A 16,410-nucleotide genomic window follows, 5' to 3' on the forward strand; every position below is an offset into this window, starting at 1 on the left:
ATGCTCTGAAAGGTCTTTCGGACTTCGCTTCCGACACCTGTCACGCCCACAAGTGAGTATTGTGGGTTTTCTGCGTGTAGGGAAAGCACAGGGGGGAAAGTTTGAGCGCTGAGCTGTCGTCGACTGGTGAGGGCAGTCTCTTTCGGAGTCTTTTGCAGGAGCAGCGGTCCGGTAGCCGGTGTGTTATTTTTGACTCTCTTCAACACCTTCTCAACCATCGAACCTCCAAACCTACTCCATCGTTCTCCTAGTCCGATTGTGTGCCACACCTTGAAACCACATCACCACAATCATGTCCACAGACTCCAACACGATGTTTCTCAAGATCGAATTCGGAGGCGGCCTCGAACTTCTTTTCTCCAACCAACGCTCACATCGCATAACAATACCCTCGACCGTACCCGCGGACAACAATACCTCTGTAACAACAAAGGACGCTGCTTCACCGGCTACGAGACCAGCGGACGTGACGTACCTTCTCCACCATCTGCGAGATCATTTGCTCAAGGAGCGTGAGGAGCTGTTCATGGAGAACGGGACTGTGTGCGTAGATTTAAGCCTGGTTTTTCCTCGCTGAGTCTGACAACCATTGGTGATTACCAGGCGGCCTGGGATACTGGTACTGATCAATGATACGGATTGGGAGCTTGAAGGCGAGGGAGAATATTTGCTGAAAGATGGCGATGAGATTGTGTTGATCTCTACGCTACATGGAGGCTAGAAGGTGGAAGTTTACAAAGGAGCTTTGGTAGACGTATCGCCAGCTGGGAGGGGTGCCCGCCGTTGAGCCAGTCAATTCCCACTTGGTGAAGTTGGATGAAAGATGTTGACTGAATCTCGGAGCGGTTGGGGGCTCGGAGGGCTGGAGTGGACCTTCACATTGCCCGATGCTGAAGTGGTTTCTCACTTCGCTGGCTAAATTTTCACACTTGTATCATCCCCTTGTACAATACCAGGACGTGACGCGTGAGGGGTGGGCTTATGTCGATGCTGCAATTTCCGATAGCGAGAATCCAAAAAAGGAAGGGATCGGAGAGCCTTTCGTCACATCTCTTTCCGCCACCCTCATCCTGCACGAGACGGAGAAGAGTTATCGTGGAGTACTACATAACAGTGTCATTGCGACCAATCCCGACTACACTGTATCTCCTTTTCTTCACTTCTCAACACAGCCTACAAGGTTATTTCCTAGGTGTTCAATTCACCAGGGCTTAAACCTCAGTCCGAAACATGGCCAGCAACACAATCGCACAATCACCTTCAGGTGCAATACACGTACCCATAGACCAGGGATACGAAGGGTGGACAGAAAAGTTCTCTCGAAAGTTCAAGGAAAACCCATGGGTACCAATCGGTACGATGACGCAGCTCCATCACCTCCTTCCCCAAATCTCCCTCCCATTTTCAAGTTTCACCAATTCACGCTTGTTTTTTTGTTTTTTTGGCAGACAACTAAATCTATTCATTCATAGGCTGCGTAGCGACGTGCGGCGCACTCATCATGTCAGCTGTCAAAATGCGAGCCGGAAAGTCTACAGACATGAACTACTGGCTACGCGCGCGTGTGGTCATCCAGGGCGTGACCATCGCTGCCCTCGTCGCTGGGTCCATGAGCCTACAAGCACAGAGGAAAAAGGTCGAAGAAGCTACGGGAGTTACGGAGGAAACGAAGAAGGAGAGAGAAAAGGAGGAGTTTGAGAGTCGCTTGAGAGGAGCACAGGCGGCTTACGAGGAGGAGGCGGCGTTGGCTGGGAAGACGGTCAAGGGGCCGACGGTGAAAAGGCATGTGCACCCGGAAACGGGTGCGCAGGAGAGGGAAGAGGAGACGGTTGAGAGAAAGGCTGCTACTCTTGCGGGGAGGCAGCATCCCCATCCTGTTGCGCCGGTGGACAAAAGTAAGAATGGTGGATGGTGGTGGGGGTGGTGGGAGTCGGGTCCAGGTTCTGGGTCGAAGAGTTCCTCTTAGGGAGGAAGTTCAAGGAGGTTAGACTCTTGTAAAATAGTCATTAGTCTTGCGACTTCGGGATCGACCAGAACCACAAGAAGGATAGTCATTGAAGCAAAAAGTTTCATTTGCGAACACCAGGCGAATATACACAGGAATTACGGGTGCTTCCATAAATGCCAATCAAGCCTAACTGAAGGTGGTATAAACGAGCATCCTGTTTTCTAGCACCTGTCCACCAGAGCGGTAAGTGCGAGCCAGGGTGCCATGAGCTTCATCACTTGATATTATGGGACTGACTGTCCTCCAAATTTCGATAAAACCACCCATCAGTTATCACCCCTCGTCTTGAACTCTTGCGGCTTTTTCTCAACCTCAACAGCGAGTTTCCACCCTCCATACAACTGATTCACAATCGCACTGCGTCGTAGGACAGTAAACTCCTTCACAGCGTCGGAATACATCATTCCGACTTTATTCGGGTCTGATTCCGCCTAATTGACATAACATTCAATTGTTAGATGACAGCCAGGGAAGAGCACGTAAACACACACACCTGGATCGTCCTGAAAGTGTCCTTCGTTCTTCGGATAAAGTATTCGCGGAAATTGTAGGAGCTGAATGACTGGGACGTGCGCAGCATGTTGTGATAGAGGCTGAGGATGGCCTGACGGCTGGGCGTAGTCGCCGCCATTCTTATAGTGCTGGTGGGGGATTACGGTTCAGAACGGCGAATGCCTAGTTCAATGTGCGAACGCGGGTGGCCGTTGTGGAGAAAAGGATCCGCGACTCGGTGCTGTTTGCTTTTGTTGTTTTTGAAGGTTTCTGAGCTCCAAGGCTCACTCCCCTCCTCAACCCCTCCTCAATCCCTTTTTCAATGTCTAATGAAAATACCTGAAAATCTCATGTACCGAAAACGTCGCATTTCGACCTCGTTGCCCGCTGCCATCAAGCTGTACCTCCTTGTCACCGAAATTAATTTCTGCAAGGCCTGGGTCATCTGATGGAAATGAATTCAAGGGACCTTGAACGGCAAGCGAAGAAAAAAACGGTGGCCCCGCCGCCATCTTTTACTGGTGAGGACTTGGTGGTTGGCTGGCGTCTGTGTACGTACGAACTTCTCCAGATTTTGTCCACGCGTTCTTCTATCTATTCGTTCGGTGCGGGCGACCCGACATTCGGTATCGAGTTTTGGTATCAAATTGACAAGTTTGCATGGCTTTAGACCGCTTGAAGGGACTTGTTTTGCCACACCTCGGTTATCCAACATCGTTATCGATAACGAGAACTTCACCGGGCGAGGTCCCGATGAATTGAGTCTCACTAGAAGAGGGCTCTGCGGCGGGGAGGTGGCCTTTCTATCGATGAGATTCTTGACGTGTTCTTCTGGACTCATCTGCTTCGTGATGATTTTGTGGAGAGGGCATATGCTTCTGTCGAGACAAATCTGGTTCCAAGCCCTCCGTTTCCCGTGGACGAATTGGTACTACATGGCGAAGGCAAAGTGTCTATCTGTCGTTTGCCACTATGTGAGCGCTGGATAGACTCGACCCCAGAAGAGCGCTGACCAGATCAAGTGCTGCCCCCCCTTGTACCATTTTTTCTGTCAGTTTCATGTTAAACTTCATGATTTGTTGTGAAAAAAACGAATTCGCAATTTTATAATGCCAGACGGTGACATATGTCTCAAGGGCATGTTCTTCAATTTGCGCTCAACCCTTCTTCTTTTCATCCCCTCCATCCTCACAATTCTTTGATGCCGAATTCCGAAGTTGTGCAGGTACCTGCAGGGCTTCCATTATTAAAGAAAACGAATATTGCTTCTCTGACACAATTCTGACACAAGTTGGCCTAGGTTGGCTTTAACTGTTGTTCATTCCAAATCGGCACGAACAAACAGGTTACCTGCCTCCGGGACAGCTCGCCTGCAGGCTTACGATACGGATGAAAGCATGGTTCAATATAAGAAGGCACGATCGCGTCCTCGCACCACAGCAGGTTCCCCGCAGCTTCATCTTTCCTTCGTTTATTCTACCATTGTGGCTGCCCTCCGCTCCTAACATGTCTGGCCAACATCAGATCACCGAGCAATCGTCTCGAAACCCACTCTCCAGGGTTTCTACACTCCTCCCCGAGAAACCGCTGAGCCCCACATCGACCTACGCTGGGACACAAAAACATCCAGAGGCCCCTCGACAGTCTTCTTTTCTTATCCAACTGCAAAATATTAGGCGAGCAGTTTTGTCCTTTTTCAATGATCTTGCTTGTCATGCTGACGTTCGCCCACCACAGGAATGCGATCCGCAAGCCCATGGCCGAATTTTTCGGTGTGGCGCTCTTGATCATTTTTGGTGCAGGGTCTGCCTGCCAGGTTGTACTCTCGACAAATCCGGACGTTGCGTCATCTGCTCGAGGTGTAAGTACTCCACCCGACTTGTTCAAATTTTGGTTTACAAAGGTTTCGCAGTCGTTTCTCTCCATAAATTTCGGATGGGCCATCGGTATGTCACGGCCACCTCGGATTTCCATCCGTTCCGACATCTGATACATACCCCCCCTTTTTTTGGCAGGTATTGCGATGGGTGTTTGGGTCAGCGGCGGCATCTCCGGAGGACACATTAACCCTGCAGTAAGATTTTTCCTTCCTTTGATGGCGCATTGGTCCCGTCTCATGTAGACGACTGTAGATTACCATCGCAATGGCGACCTACCGCGGCTTTCCTTGGCGTAAAGTGCCCAGTACGTCCAAGGCCGCGCGTCGTGGTTTGTTGATCTCATCAACATTTTTTTAGGCTACATTCTTGCCCAAGTGTTGGGCGGGGTCGTCGGTGCCGGGCTGGTATACGCGAATTATATCCATGCAATCGACATCTTCGAAGGCGGGCATCACATCCGCACCCAAGCTACCGCTTCCCTCTTCGCGACGTATGCTGTAAGTTTTCCATTCGAAGGGTCGCGATTTTGTCTGACAAGCACCATAAATCCAGCTGCCATACATGACGCAAGCATCATGTTTCTTTTCGGAATTCTTGGCCACCGCCGTTCTTTCTATGATGGTTTTCGCCCTCACTGACAAACGTAATCACTCTCCGACAAATGGGCTTTTGCCATTTGCGCTCTTTATTTTGTTCGTCGGCCTTGGGGCGTCGCTCGGCATGGAAACAGGTATGCTATATTGTTCTTCTCGATGTATGAACAGCGTTGAACTTGATTAACAGCGTACGCCCTCAACCCCGCGCGAGACTTTGGACCACGCTTGTTCCTTGCTATGGCAGGTTACGGAAAAGCTCTCTTCAACTATCGCAGGTATGTGCATCCTTTTGACCATTTCCGTTTGTGCAATGAACGTCATTCGCAAATGTTGGCGTCTCAAATTTTCAGCATACGCTCCCCCTACCTACTTTTTCCTTCATCTGTATCTCTCTGAACACTGACTGCTACCCCATAGTCAATATTGGCTTTGGGCACCTATTATTGCTCCGGTCCTTGGCGCTCAGGCTGGAGGCTTACTCTATGATACCTTTTTAAACGATGGAGATAACAGCCCCATCAAATGGCGGTAAGTTTCGTCAAATGCGGCCAACCATCTATACATGTTTGCTGATATGATTTTTCCTAGCTGTGCTTCTTCGCAAGAGCACCAGCTCGCTGAGGTTGTTTGAGAGAGGCATTTCTTTTTTCTTGTATTCAAGGATTCTCTTTTTGGTTGCTGCGTTCCTCCCAGATCTTCGTTGTTGTAGAACATTTCAGCCCTTGGTATCGTTTTGGAAATGTATATTCTTCTGTACCTTGTTATGTATTGTACATTTGAACAATGACAAGGAGTTCCCAGACAATACTGCAAGCTTCAAGCCCTCTCTGCCTTAACTCATCATATATCTACAGAACTCCTGATGCTTAAAAAAGCCTAAAATGCCTGGAGCATAATTTGGGGGGAAAGTTATTATAAATCCTATATTACAAATTACAAGTACTCAGAAGAAAATACATCATCCATGGATGTTAGATTTTTGTGAGGAAAAAAAAGGCATTCATGTCATCAAGCTGAGCCACTTTCTTGACAATATTTTACACTCCTCCTTACCCCATCTCCGAAATTTCTACCACTCCATGAGTTGACTCCATTGTGAGTAACGCCCGGTTGCCATATTTAATAAAGTACTCTGTGACTGGGACGCGCGCAGCGTGTTGCGACAAAGGCCGATCGCCTGACGGCTTGGCGTAGGCGCTGCCATTCTTGCAGTGTTGGTCGCGCACAAAACGGCGAATACCTCGTTCAATGTGCGAGGCGGGTGGCCAACGATGCGCTGGTGGGCGATCAATTGCGACCAACCAAACGATCCAGCTATTCTGGTGCTATTTGCTTTTGTTGTTTTCGAAGGTTTCTGATATCTACGTTGTGTTCACTCAAAGTAGACTCAAAGTATTCTGTCGGTCCCTCCGTTATCTCATGACAATATCTCTCAATCCCATGAACCGAAAACGTCGCATCTCGGCCACGTTGCCTGCTGTCACCAAGCTGTATCTCCTCGTGTCCGCAATTGACTTTTGCAAGAGGATCATCTGATCGAAATGAATTCAAGGGATTTTGAACGGCGAGCAAAGAAAAAACGGTGTCCCCGCCATCTTTTACTGCTGAAGACCAGGGAACTTGCCTGGTGGCTGGATGGCGTCTGTCTACGGACTTCTCCAGATTCCGCACACGTGTCCTTCTATCCATTCATTTGGTGCGACCTGGCAGTTGGTCCCGAATTGAACAAGTTTGCGTGGCTTTAGACCGCTTGAAGATCTCATTCGCCATACTTCGGGTATCCAACGTGGTTATCAATGGCGAGAGCTTCACTGGGCAAGGTCCCGACGAATGAAGTCTCACTAGAAGAGGGCCCCACGGGGAGGTGGCCAGTGGCGAAGGGAAAGTGTTTATCGACCGTTTGTCGCCACAGGAGAGCGCCCGTACACCAAGTTCTGTCAGTTTCACGTTAAACTTCACGGGGTGTTACCTGCTGTGCGAAAAAGACGAATTCGGACTTTTCTACCGACGGACGGTGACACTTGGCTCAAGGGCATGTTCTTCAATTTGCGCTCAACCCTTCTTCTTTTCATCCTATCCATCCCCACATGCCGAATTCCGAAGTTGTGGTGGTGCAAGGCTTTCATTATCAAAGCAACCGAAAAGTGCCTCTCTGACACAAAACTGACGCAAGTTGGCCAGGCTGGCTTTATCTGTTTTTCATCCTAATCGGCACCGATAAACATATTACATGCCTCCGGGACAGCTCCTCCGCAGGCGTGGTTCACATGAGTTGGATATAAGAAGGCACGAACGCGTCCTTGCAATCCAGCAAGTTACGCACAGCTGCATCTTTCCTTCTACGTTTGTGGCTGCCCTCCGTTCCTAACATGTCTGGCCAACAGCATATCACTGAGCAATCGTCCGGAAACCCACTCTCCAGGGCTTCTACACTCATTCACGAGAAACCGCTGACCCCCACATCGTCTTACGCTGAGGTTCAAAAGCATCTCGAGGCCCCTCGACAGTCTTCTTTTCTTGCAAGATACCAGGCTAGCGGTTTTGTCCTTTATAATGTTCTCGCCCGTCATGTTCACTTTGGCTCACCACAGGCATGCAATCCGCAAGCCCATGGCTGAATTTTTCGGTGTGGCGCTCTTGGTCATTTTTGGTGCAGGGGCTGCCTGCCAGGTTGTACTCTCGACAAATCCAAACGTCGCATCATCTGCTCGAGGTGTAGTCCTCCGCCCGACTTGTTCAAGTCTTGGTTTACGAGAGTTTCGCAGTCGTTTCTCTCTATAAATTTCGGATGGGCCATCGGTATTGCGATGGGTGCCTGGATCAGCGGCAGCATCTCTGGAGGACACATTAACCCTGCGGTAAGATCTTCCTCTTCATGTGATGGCGCATTGGTCCCGTCTCATGTAGACGACTGTAGATAACCATCGCAATGGCGACTTACCGCGGCTTTCCTTGGCGTGAAGTGCCCAGTACGTCCAAGGCCCCGTGTCATGTTGTGATGATCTCATCAACGTTATTTAGGCTACATCCTCGCCCAGGTGTTAGGTGGGGTCGTCGGTGCCGCACTGGTATACGCGAATTATATCCACGCAATCGATGTCTTCGAAGGCGGACGTCACATCCGCACCCAAGCTACCGCTTCCCTCTTCGCAACGTACGCTGTAAGTTTGTCATTCGAAGGGTTGCAATTTGTCTGACAAGCACCATAAATCAAGCTGCCGTACATGACGCAAGTATCTTGTTTCTTTTCGGAATTCCTGGCCACCGCCGTTCTGGCTATGATGGTTTTGGCCCTCACCGATAACCGTAATGGCGCTCCGACAAATGGGCTTTCACCATTTGCACTATTTGTTTTGTTCATTGGCCTTGGGGCGTCGCTCGGCATGGAAACAGGTGAGCTGCGTATGTTCTCCTCGACGTATGAACAGCGTTGAATTTGATTAACAGCGTACGCCCTCAATCCTGCGCGAGACTTTGGACCACGCTTGTTCCTCGCTATGGCAGGTTACGGAAAAGCTCTCTTCAACTATCGCAGGTATGTCGCATCCTTTTGACCATTTCCACTTGTGCAATGAGCGTCATCCACATATGTTGGTCTTGAAATTTCGGCACACGCTCCCCTATTTTTTCCTTGATCTGTACCTCTTTGAACACTTACGGCTACCTCATAGTCAATATTGGCTTTGGGCACCCATTATTGCTCCGGTCCTTGGCGCTCAGGCTGGAGGCTTGCTCTACGATACCTTTTTATACGATGGAGATGACAGCCCCATCAAATGGCGGTGAGTTTCGTCAAATGCGCCCAACCATCTGTGTGTTTGCTGATACGATTTTTTCTTAGCCGTGCTTCTTCGCAAGAACACCAGCTGGCAGAGGTTGTTTGAGGGAGGCATCTCTTTTTTTTTGTATTCAACTTGGATTCTCTGTTTGTTGCTCTGTTCCTTCTGGTTCTTCGTTGTTTTCCACCCATTGGTATCGTTTTGAAAATGTATGTTCTTTTGTACCTTATTACTGTACGTTTGAACAATGACGAGGAATTCCCAAACAAAACAGGGTGTAAGTTTCAAGCCCTCCGCCTTTCCTCTTAACTCAACTCCGTTTCTCATATTATCGCGAACAAAGGTACGACTTCACATAATATAATATCGAAGTCTGTCTAGGAGAGACTACCCCATATGTGTGATCGAAGCGTCGCTATGCCTGAGAACTTCCCCACCACCGTCGGAGTCACACTGATCAATGCCATATGCACAGCCACAGCGCCGATGCTATATAGGCCAACGTTTTAACTTTTTACCGCCTACGCCTTTCCCAGCTCGTTCCTTTCCTGTCACTGCCCTTCTCCTCTTTCCCCTTTGCCGTTCGATCACCCTCAACTTGGAGTTGGCGTTTGCTTGTCTTCGCGGGCTTCTCCGTCATTTAGGAGTCTCAGCGCAACTGGACCGCTCCGGAATACATCTACTCTACTCTACTCTACTCTACTCATACTACAGACTTCACCAAAAATGATCATAATATTTCTCGTCCTCTATATACTGTGCGACCTTTTGAACGCAAGACGACTGAACCAGTCTCAGTGTGTCGAATCTATCATGAAGTCGCAAGATAAATCATGAGATTGCAAGATGGTTAACCGTGTGCCTCAAGACGTTGAAGACGACGACATTTTTTTGTGAGTGGGTGCTCAACGCCACCTCTCCTGTCCAGAGAAAGCCAACAGAATAACTGGGTGTGATCATGATAGTGCAAACTTCAACATCGGATCGTCTCCCGGTAATAGAGTGAGTATATCCAGATTTAGGGATGTCTTCGAAGAAACGCAAAATGTACCAAATCATGCGTAGCAACTTCCACCATCCCAAGAACATCAGGTTCACCGGGAAGAAAGTCAACCTGCGAATGATGATTTACGTGCCGAAATTATGAAGAGGATTCAATGTACGACAGACATATTTTGAGGGAGTATGAGCTGGCATTCAACAGCTCGGGGTGAAATATATATGATTGCAGAATGTGCAGGACGAGATTACAGAAGAGGCGGCGAAGCATTGACTGTGTGACGGATGAGGTGCAAGAAAGAGCCAAACGGTGGCAAACTCAAGCGGTGAAGATCCTTCCTCCAAAGTCCTTGACCTTCGATACAGCTATTTTCAGACGTTGCTGCGATATGATGAGCACGACGCTTAATCCAATTTTCGAACGTACGAACCCAGAAATACCCATCTGAAATAAGGCCCTCCTTCACATCCTTGAATAAGGAGGCGGCATCTGCGTCCTGAACAAAAGTCAAGTGAGCAACGAGAAGACAAAGTAGAGTGCGTGGGAGAGCGACCTACCAGACAGTATGTGCTTTTGTGAACGGTGAAGGCTGGGGCTGGGGCCGTGCGGAAGTCAATCGTATGCTGTGGGCAGGGAGAAGCCTCAGTGACTGCGAGGGTGTGTGGTGAACGCGCCGTACCATGAAGTCCTCGTCGTTCGACAGAGCAGAAAGGGGAATATGGATTTCGCGACTCTGGGCGCGCTGGAAGTCGCCGAGGGTACCAGAATCACTCAGGACGAGCGTAAAAGATGGCAAGACGAGCTGCGAAAGAGGCATAGTGGATGTAGAATAGAATGATGTATGTTTTAGTTTGCGGAAGGAAAGACAAGGAATGTTGGGGCGGGGGCGGGAGGTGGTTGTGGGCGTGATAGAGGAAGTGACCCAGCGAAACAGGGTGATTTATATTGGAATTTGGGGTCCAAATAACCGTCAAAACAGCGGGAATCTCAGAATTCCTTGCTTGAAGTTTGAATTTTTGGTTCCTGAATTTCTAGCCTGGAAATGGTTGGATCTCGCGTAGAACAACTGTTATTTGCCGTTAATCTTCAGGTAGAAGTAGGAGGGCTGGCTTTCCGGGAAAAGGCTAGGGGGATGAATGGTGACAGATGTCCTCTGTCCAAGCGCCCAGAAGGAGATGCAGTGAAGGCACTGCCGAAAATTGTGATGAACACAACCCCCTCTACACCCAACAGCTGCCGCCCCAACGCAAGGCCCCCTACGTCAAGGTAAATCGGCGGCACCTTCTCTCCAGTAGTCAACTCGCAGTTTTCTGCTGCTCAGGGACTGCAGCAGGCCTTGCTAACTCTAAAACGTCGGTGGGCAACAGACTTTCACTCTTGACCCGTTCCACGTCAAAGTAAAAGGTTACAAGGGCGCACAAGATCCAGAGAGGAGTGGATCACGGCCATAGAAATGATACGTCGTCACGTTCTCAATGACAACCAACGAGCTTCTTTGACGAAGAAGGAGGAGAGCATGTCCCCGCAGTCAAACATGTAGCTGAGCACACCATCAGGCACGTCAGCATTTCGAAGTCTGCAGGAGGAGGGGGCGGCGTCTGTGCTGACCTCCCACGTATATTCAAGGATTCAAGACTTCGTTCGGAAGGACGATGAAAATCGAGTCTTGTTCCAGACGGCTCATGCCCCTTGTCAAATCCATAAGTCTGGTGGTGCTGCAGACGCCAAGCGACCTCTTCAAAAACACTGGAGTTCCAGGGGGGCAGTTATGAGGGGTGATGCCCACAGCTTCCTCAAAGAAGCGGCATTCCTCAGAACACTCTGCTGGAATAAATTACGACGAAGTCTCTATCTTTGCTGCAGGCGGCGGCGTCTGATTTTCAAATCCATTTCGACCAGCCCAATTTTGGAGGTCTGGTGTAGAAAGATGCGCTCCAGGTGAGCGAACCCATCTATGACACATCGCAGGGTGTATTTTTGAATAAAACCCGCGTAGATCACGATAAGGGACGTAACTATTCTTGAAGCCCCATAGAACAGCATGCATGAATTGTATGGGCCTTGCTTTTCCATGTGCGTGCGGTCGTCGTCTGGTTTTCAGAACGACAAGCGTCACCGGATGATCATGAACGTTTCGCCGCCGCTCCTCGGATTATCGCAGCAACCATAAAAATGGACACTCTTCCCATTGTGTCGCAGCCAGTGACCGTTGGAAGTGAATGGGACCTTGACAGATATCATCTCCTCTCCACCATTAAATTCCAAGACCGTCACGTGATGACATAGGGAGGGGTGAATGGCGACAAAACCGCAAATTCTCCCCCGTTGTGGAGAGTCGAAGTTGAAATAATATCCAATGAAGATGGGACACGCCGGGGAAACCAAGATTTAGCTAGTAATCGAAGTCGAAAGTCAAGAAACCAGGACTGTGCTGGCTTTGTTTTCTCCCCGAAATTGTAAGCGCTGTGTCAGATAACCACTAAGCTCCTGGGGAAAATCGTCAGACTTTAGTCGACGTTTTGCAGTGAAAAGATGACTTGAAATCCTGATTCAATTGGTATGCCAGAAATTGTAGTTGGTGATCCTCGCCCGGTGGACTCTGGGTGGACTCCATGAAATCTGGAGAACTCGTGAAACACCGTACGAAGGGGGGAAACAATCACATACCATCGTCCACGCAATGCAGGATGGGCGACATAAAGAGCCCCTTCTCTCGACGTGAATTTCTGACGACTTTGCACGCCCCATTCTCTTCGTCAGCCGACCCAACACGTATCACCTCAACCACTTGTCTGGCACCGTTTCATTTTGATGACTCCCATGAAGAACAATGTTCTGATGCAACTAGAGCTCCGAGCGATGAAGTTGCCCCTTGTGGCGAGAGTTGTGCATTAATCTGCCTGAAACTTGTTGAGCATTCGCCAGATTTGAAACATGAAATTGCGCCTACCAACCCGCCAATAACTTTTATTTCTTGATATACTTTGTCGTCTTTGAAGTCTTTGTCGCGTTTAAGCACATTCGTATTGTGTGGTGATGAACTGTCGGAAGTGCCACCAGGGTGCCGCGTCAAGCACACGGACCGTCCTTTTGAAAGCTCAACATTTCCGCAATCTTCGACAGTGCATCTAATTTACAAGCGCCTTCTACAATTTCATGCTCACGAGATTCTCAAATTTTATCTCCTAGCTCAGTGAAATGATTCTTCGAAATCCCAACCGCCGTTTCCTATGTGTATAACCTCGGTCTGAAAAGTCACGAAATTCCTCTGAGGCCTCCTCTGGAAGTCAAGAACTGGACCAAAGCTATGTATACCGGCCGTGGGTTACCATCCAGCCCATTTAGATCTGAGCTAAGGGTCAAACGAGAAAGGACACGCATTTTCAAACTCTTCTTTTCATACCTCTTTCCCTCTCTCCAGGCTTCCTCAGAGCCTTTGCTTCAGAGCCTCCGCCCAATTACCATTCCGGCTATCTCACAAGCAACACATGAAGGACTACCTTCACGATATGTTTGTTTCGAATAGCATCCGGACGTCATGCGCCACTCGAAAACCCATACACAACCAACAAACTCCCGACGTCGAATACATCGAGTTGCTAGCGGTGACTCTTGGACCAGGAAATTCCCGTTATCCGTTCCTTTTGAGATCCAAAATCGAGGAGGCCTTGCGAAAATATTTAATTGTTTGATGCTTACTCTCCCATATGTTGGGAGAGTCAACATTTACGACCCGCGAGCGCTTGATAGATTCAGCTTCTCAAATGCCTTGATACCTGGTGGTCAACTTTGGGTCGTGTTCAAATCAAGTTCACTTTCCTCCGTTCCCAAATATTCACATCAGAAACTCTTGAGACCAAAATTTTCACATTGAAATCTGGATCAAGTGTGCTCATCCTTTCTGCTTTCCACCCCGCAGTTGAATGCTATCAACAACACATAGGATTTACTTCCATCTCTCTAATTGGTGTCAAATGATTGGTTATGGGCCTCCGGAACGGCTGACTAGCCCACGGCAAGGAAGATGCAAAAGCTTTGTACCCCAGCAAGCATTCTCCACTCTGCTTTTTTGCTTGGCCCTCGCTTGCAGTGTGGACCGAGTCACCACTGAGCAATCGTCTCCTAATCCGTTCTCTAGAGACTCAACGCTCTGCCGACCAACAATGACCCCCCACACCTGCGATGTAGGATCTGAGAAATGTTGCAAGGCTACTCTCCCACCTTCTCTAAATCGATTGCAGATAATCGGGTGAAAACCTTGGGGTTTTTTCCCGACTTTTTATATTATTCCCTGCGACGGGTCGCAAGCAACCTATGGGCCCAGGCTGGATTCTTTGGCGTGGCACGTCCGCCCAAGCTCTACTCATGCTACCGGTAGTTCTCTCGACAAATCTAGGTGTCGCGTCGTACACGCGAGGCACGAGTACTAAGCGCTCCAATTCACCACAAGATCCTGGTTTCACAACAGATGATTTCTCTCAATCCATTTCGGGTAAATATGCCACAGCCACGTCAACTTTTGCATCCGTCCCGACGCCTGACGTATGTTTGACAGGATATATCGCATTGCGATGATGAGCGGCGGCATCTCAGTTGGACAAATAAAACCTGCGGTAAGTGAATTCTTCCGACGCGCTTGCTACGTTGGTCTCGTCTCGGGAGAGTGGTTGATTATTATCGCAAGGGCGATTCTTTGCGGGGTTTCTTGGAGTTAGGTGTTTGGTACTTAAGTCCAAGGCCGTGTCTCCCCACTCTCTGACATCATTCGGAATTTATCATCGTTGTGTGCATCTGTCGGTGTCGAGGGTGGTATCACTACAACCGCACCCAGGTCATCGCTTCCCTGTTTGCTACGCTTGCTGTACGTTTTTTTTCTCGCGTAATTACGACAACTTTTTTGACGACCGTTTTGCTTCGGCGGAATTTTTATTGCGGTGCAAGACACGAATATCGTGTTCTTTTTAAGCGGATACGGCCACTGCCCCCCTTTGCATCATGTTTCTAGCTCTCATCGCGGGGGTAACATGTAACAGCGCTCCGACGGATGGGCTTTTACTAATCGCGCTACTTGTTACGGTCGTCAGAATCGCGGTGTCGCCCAGACAGGTACACCACTTTCCTTGATGCGTATGGTTAGGATTCAATGGAGCCACATCGTGCACCCTCAGCTCCGAGCGGACTATGAACGAACTGCGCTTGTTCCTCTATTCCTTGACAATGCCCGCTATCTTCCATTACTTACCGCGGGTACGTCGGGTCGTTTCGACAACTTCTGGCATCTCCACTCCGTACGTGCCGATATCACAGCTTCTCCAGGTCTACTTTCATGCTTGTTCGTGAGTCAATGTTAAATTCGGGCACCTTTTTTACTACTTTTTTATACGACGGAGATAACAGGCCAATGAAGCGGTTGTGACGTCGACGAGTTACACTGGATCGAGCCCATAGCTCTCTTGATGCCGATGCACTTCCGCGTAACCGTGCTTCCGGTTCAAACGCAACGAATACAGGCGCCCCTCCGACAACTGGTTCTCTTGTCCAAGATCGTTACTTTTTCAAGTTCTTACGGTTGCTGCGAGTTGCTGCGGTCCTTTGAATGGTTGTTCGTTGTTGTAGAACATACCCTCCGACTCGGAGTTGCTGGGCGTTTTGAAAACGTCTATCCCCTGTATCTCACAAGTAGTTGTTGTGCACTTGTATGATTCGAACACACATCAAGGCTACTCGTTTACGATACAACGCTTGACGTAGGGGTGTGACCGCATTGACCATGGCTGCCCTACAGGCTCGTATGCGAAGTTGTCCAAGCCCCACAGGTCCATTTTTTATTCATGATGATCATGACGCGTGGCATTTTGTGGGGTCATCGTATGACTGCTGACCTGACTATATGAAGGAAGCAAAATTTGACGTCTTGATTTAGAGGGAGTCAAGGGTCTCCGGTGACTGTAAAAGTCACCAGATACATTGCAGGGCATTGACAAAACGTGCGCATTCAAGTGCGAGTTGAAATTGTGAGGTCGTGGCAAACCATACGGCCGCTCTTCACAGATATGTACATATACGTAAGATGGCGATCAGCCTGTCAAACCGTACATGAATCGTCGAATGAGCCGTGGGTTCTGGTTGCAGGTAAGAAACCATCGGTAGAATTTTTCCAGGTGCGTCGGCACTTGCCGGTTGCATTGAAATATGTCTTTGCAGAAGTTTGGAAACCCTGGAAGGGTTCAAACGTTCATAGTTTGTTTGAACAGATTTTTAATGCGAGTCTGTCAGAGTCGGTCCTAGTCTGTCATATCAGCGAATTGGACGCGCACATGCGTCTATTATTAGCGAGTTAGGCAGTCAAAAACCTGAATAAATGGTGTTGGGGAGGGTTAGGACGCTTTGGCGATTAAAAATTGATCAGTGAGTGCATCAAAGTACCTGAAGAATATCACATTCCACGGCCGACCCACCCGCGAGGCGATAAGATGGACATTGACGGGAATTTCATGGCGAGATCCGAGCTGGGAAGAGTCGTATTTGAATTAGTGAGCGTGGTCAATGAATGGGAGGCGCTGCCAATTGAACGGGTGTCGATGGAGTACGCCCCGTAACATCAGTAGTATAGAGTCTAGAAAAGGTCAGTGCAGGCTTGTTGGGAATCCGAAGA

General features: G+C 49.0%; 7 protein-coding genes across 7 annotated transcripts; 5 read left to right on the forward strand and 2 right to left on the reverse strand.

Annotated features, from left to right (window-relative positions):
* The first annotated feature begins 224 nt into the window (after positions 1-224).
* On the forward strand, positions 225-969 carry LACBIDRAFT_184088 (uncharacterized protein). Its single transcript, XM_001878768.1, has 2 exons — positions 225-543; positions 604-969. The coding sequence occupies exons 1-2, from the start codon at positions 293-295 to the stop codon at positions 719-721; spliced, it is 369 nt and encodes a 122-aa protein (XP_001878803.1). The 5' UTR covers positions 225-292; the 3' UTR covers positions 722-969.
* A 127-nt stretch (positions 970-1,096) lies between these two features.
* LACBIDRAFT_293603 (uncharacterized protein) lies at positions 1,097-2,051 on the forward strand (the record flags this gene model as incomplete). The annotated part of the gene is made up of 3 exons (XM_001878769.1): positions 1,097-1,354; positions 1,473-1,895; positions 2,035-2,051. The coding sequence occupies exons 1-3, from the start codon at positions 1,231-1,233 to the stop codon at positions 2,049-2,051; spliced, it is 564 nt and encodes a 187-aa protein (XP_001878804.1). The 5' UTR covers positions 1,097-1,230.
* A 5-nt stretch (positions 2,052-2,056) lies between these two features.
* LACBIDRAFT_293605 (uncharacterized protein) lies at positions 2,057-2,704 on the reverse strand. The gene is made up of 2 exons (XM_001878992.1): positions 2,502-2,704; positions 2,057-2,439 (listed from the first exon to the last, which is right to left on the reverse strand). Exons 1-2 carry the CDS (start codon positions 2,637-2,639, stop codon positions 2,275-2,277), a joined length of 303 nt encoding a protein of 100 aa, XP_001879027.1. The 5' UTR covers positions 2,640-2,704; the 3' UTR covers positions 2,057-2,274.
* Positions 2,705-4,006: 1,302 nt separating this feature from the next.
* LACBIDRAFT_317173 (uncharacterized protein) lies at positions 4,007-5,607 on the forward strand (the record flags this gene model as incomplete). Its single annotated transcript, XM_001878770.1, has 10 exons — positions 4,007-4,176; positions 4,238-4,361; positions 4,413-4,446; positions 4,516-4,574; positions 4,633-4,684; positions 4,738-4,877; positions 4,933-5,110; positions 5,164-5,251; positions 5,394-5,504; positions 5,565-5,607. 10 exons carry the CDS (start codon positions 4,007-4,009, stop codon positions 5,605-5,607), a joined length of 999 nt encoding a protein of 332 aa, XP_001878805.1.
* A 1,937-nt stretch (positions 5,608-7,544) lies between these two features.
* Positions 7,545-8,762, forward strand: LACBIDRAFT_233199 (uncharacterized protein; the record flags this gene model as incomplete). The annotated part of the gene is made up of 7 exons (XM_001878771.1): positions 7,545-7,670; positions 7,742-7,834; positions 7,894-7,945; positions 7,998-8,137; positions 8,192-8,369; positions 8,424-8,511; positions 8,648-8,762. 7 exons carry the CDS (start codon positions 7,545-7,547, stop codon positions 8,760-8,762), a joined length of 792 nt encoding a protein of 263 aa, XP_001878806.1.
* An 824-nt stretch (positions 8,763-9,586) lies between these two features.
* Positions 9,587-10,572, reverse strand: LACBIDRAFT_293606 (uncharacterized protein; the record flags this gene model as incomplete). The annotated part of the gene is made up of 5 exons (XM_001878993.1): positions 9,587-9,869; positions 10,007-10,136; positions 10,186-10,251; positions 10,313-10,378; positions 10,435-10,572. The coding sequence occupies 4 exons, from the start codon at positions 10,570-10,572 to the stop codon at positions 10,074-10,076; spliced, it is 333 nt and encodes a 110-aa protein (XP_001879028.1). The 3' UTR covers positions 9,587-9,869; positions 10,007-10,073.
* Positions 10,573-14,223: 3,651 nt separating this feature from the next.
* On the forward strand, positions 14,224-15,351 carry LACBIDRAFT_325329 (uncharacterized protein; the record flags this gene model as incomplete). Its single annotated transcript, XM_001878772.1, has 6 exons — positions 14,224-14,247; positions 14,311-14,368; positions 14,561-14,616; positions 14,840-15,043; positions 15,072-15,091; positions 15,204-15,351. 6 exons carry the CDS (start codon positions 14,224-14,226, stop codon positions 15,349-15,351), a joined length of 510 nt encoding a protein of 169 aa, XP_001878807.1.
* Between the last annotated feature and the right edge of the window lie 1,059 nt (positions 15,352-16,410).

This window comes from Laccaria bicolor, genomic scaffold (assembly GCF_000143565.1).
Source record: "Laccaria bicolor S238N-H82 LACBIscaffold_7 genomic scaffold, whole genome shotgun sequence".
NCBI classification, from domain to species: Eukaryota; Fungi; Basidiomycota; class Agaricomycetes; order Agaricales; family Hydnangiaceae; genus Laccaria; species Laccaria bicolor.

Bases quoted from the DNA above. Each gene is read 5' to 3' on its own strand.
- LACBIDRAFT_293605 (XM_001878992.1), bottom strand. From the start codon at position 2,639: ATGGCGGCGACTACGCCCAGCCGTCAGGCCATCCTCAGCCTCTATCAC. The intron at 2,440-2,501 runs GTGTGTGTGTTT...TATGTCAATTAG, and splicing joins ACACTTTCAGGACGATCCAG to GCGGAATCAGACCCGAATAA.
- LACBIDRAFT_184088 (XM_001878768.1), top strand. From the start codon at position 293: ATGTCCACAGACTCCAACACGATGTTTCTCAAGATCGAATTCGGAGGC. The intron at 544-603 runs GTGCGTAGATTT...GGTGATTACCAG, and splicing joins TTCATGGAGAACGGGACTGT to GCGGCCTGGGATACTGGTAC.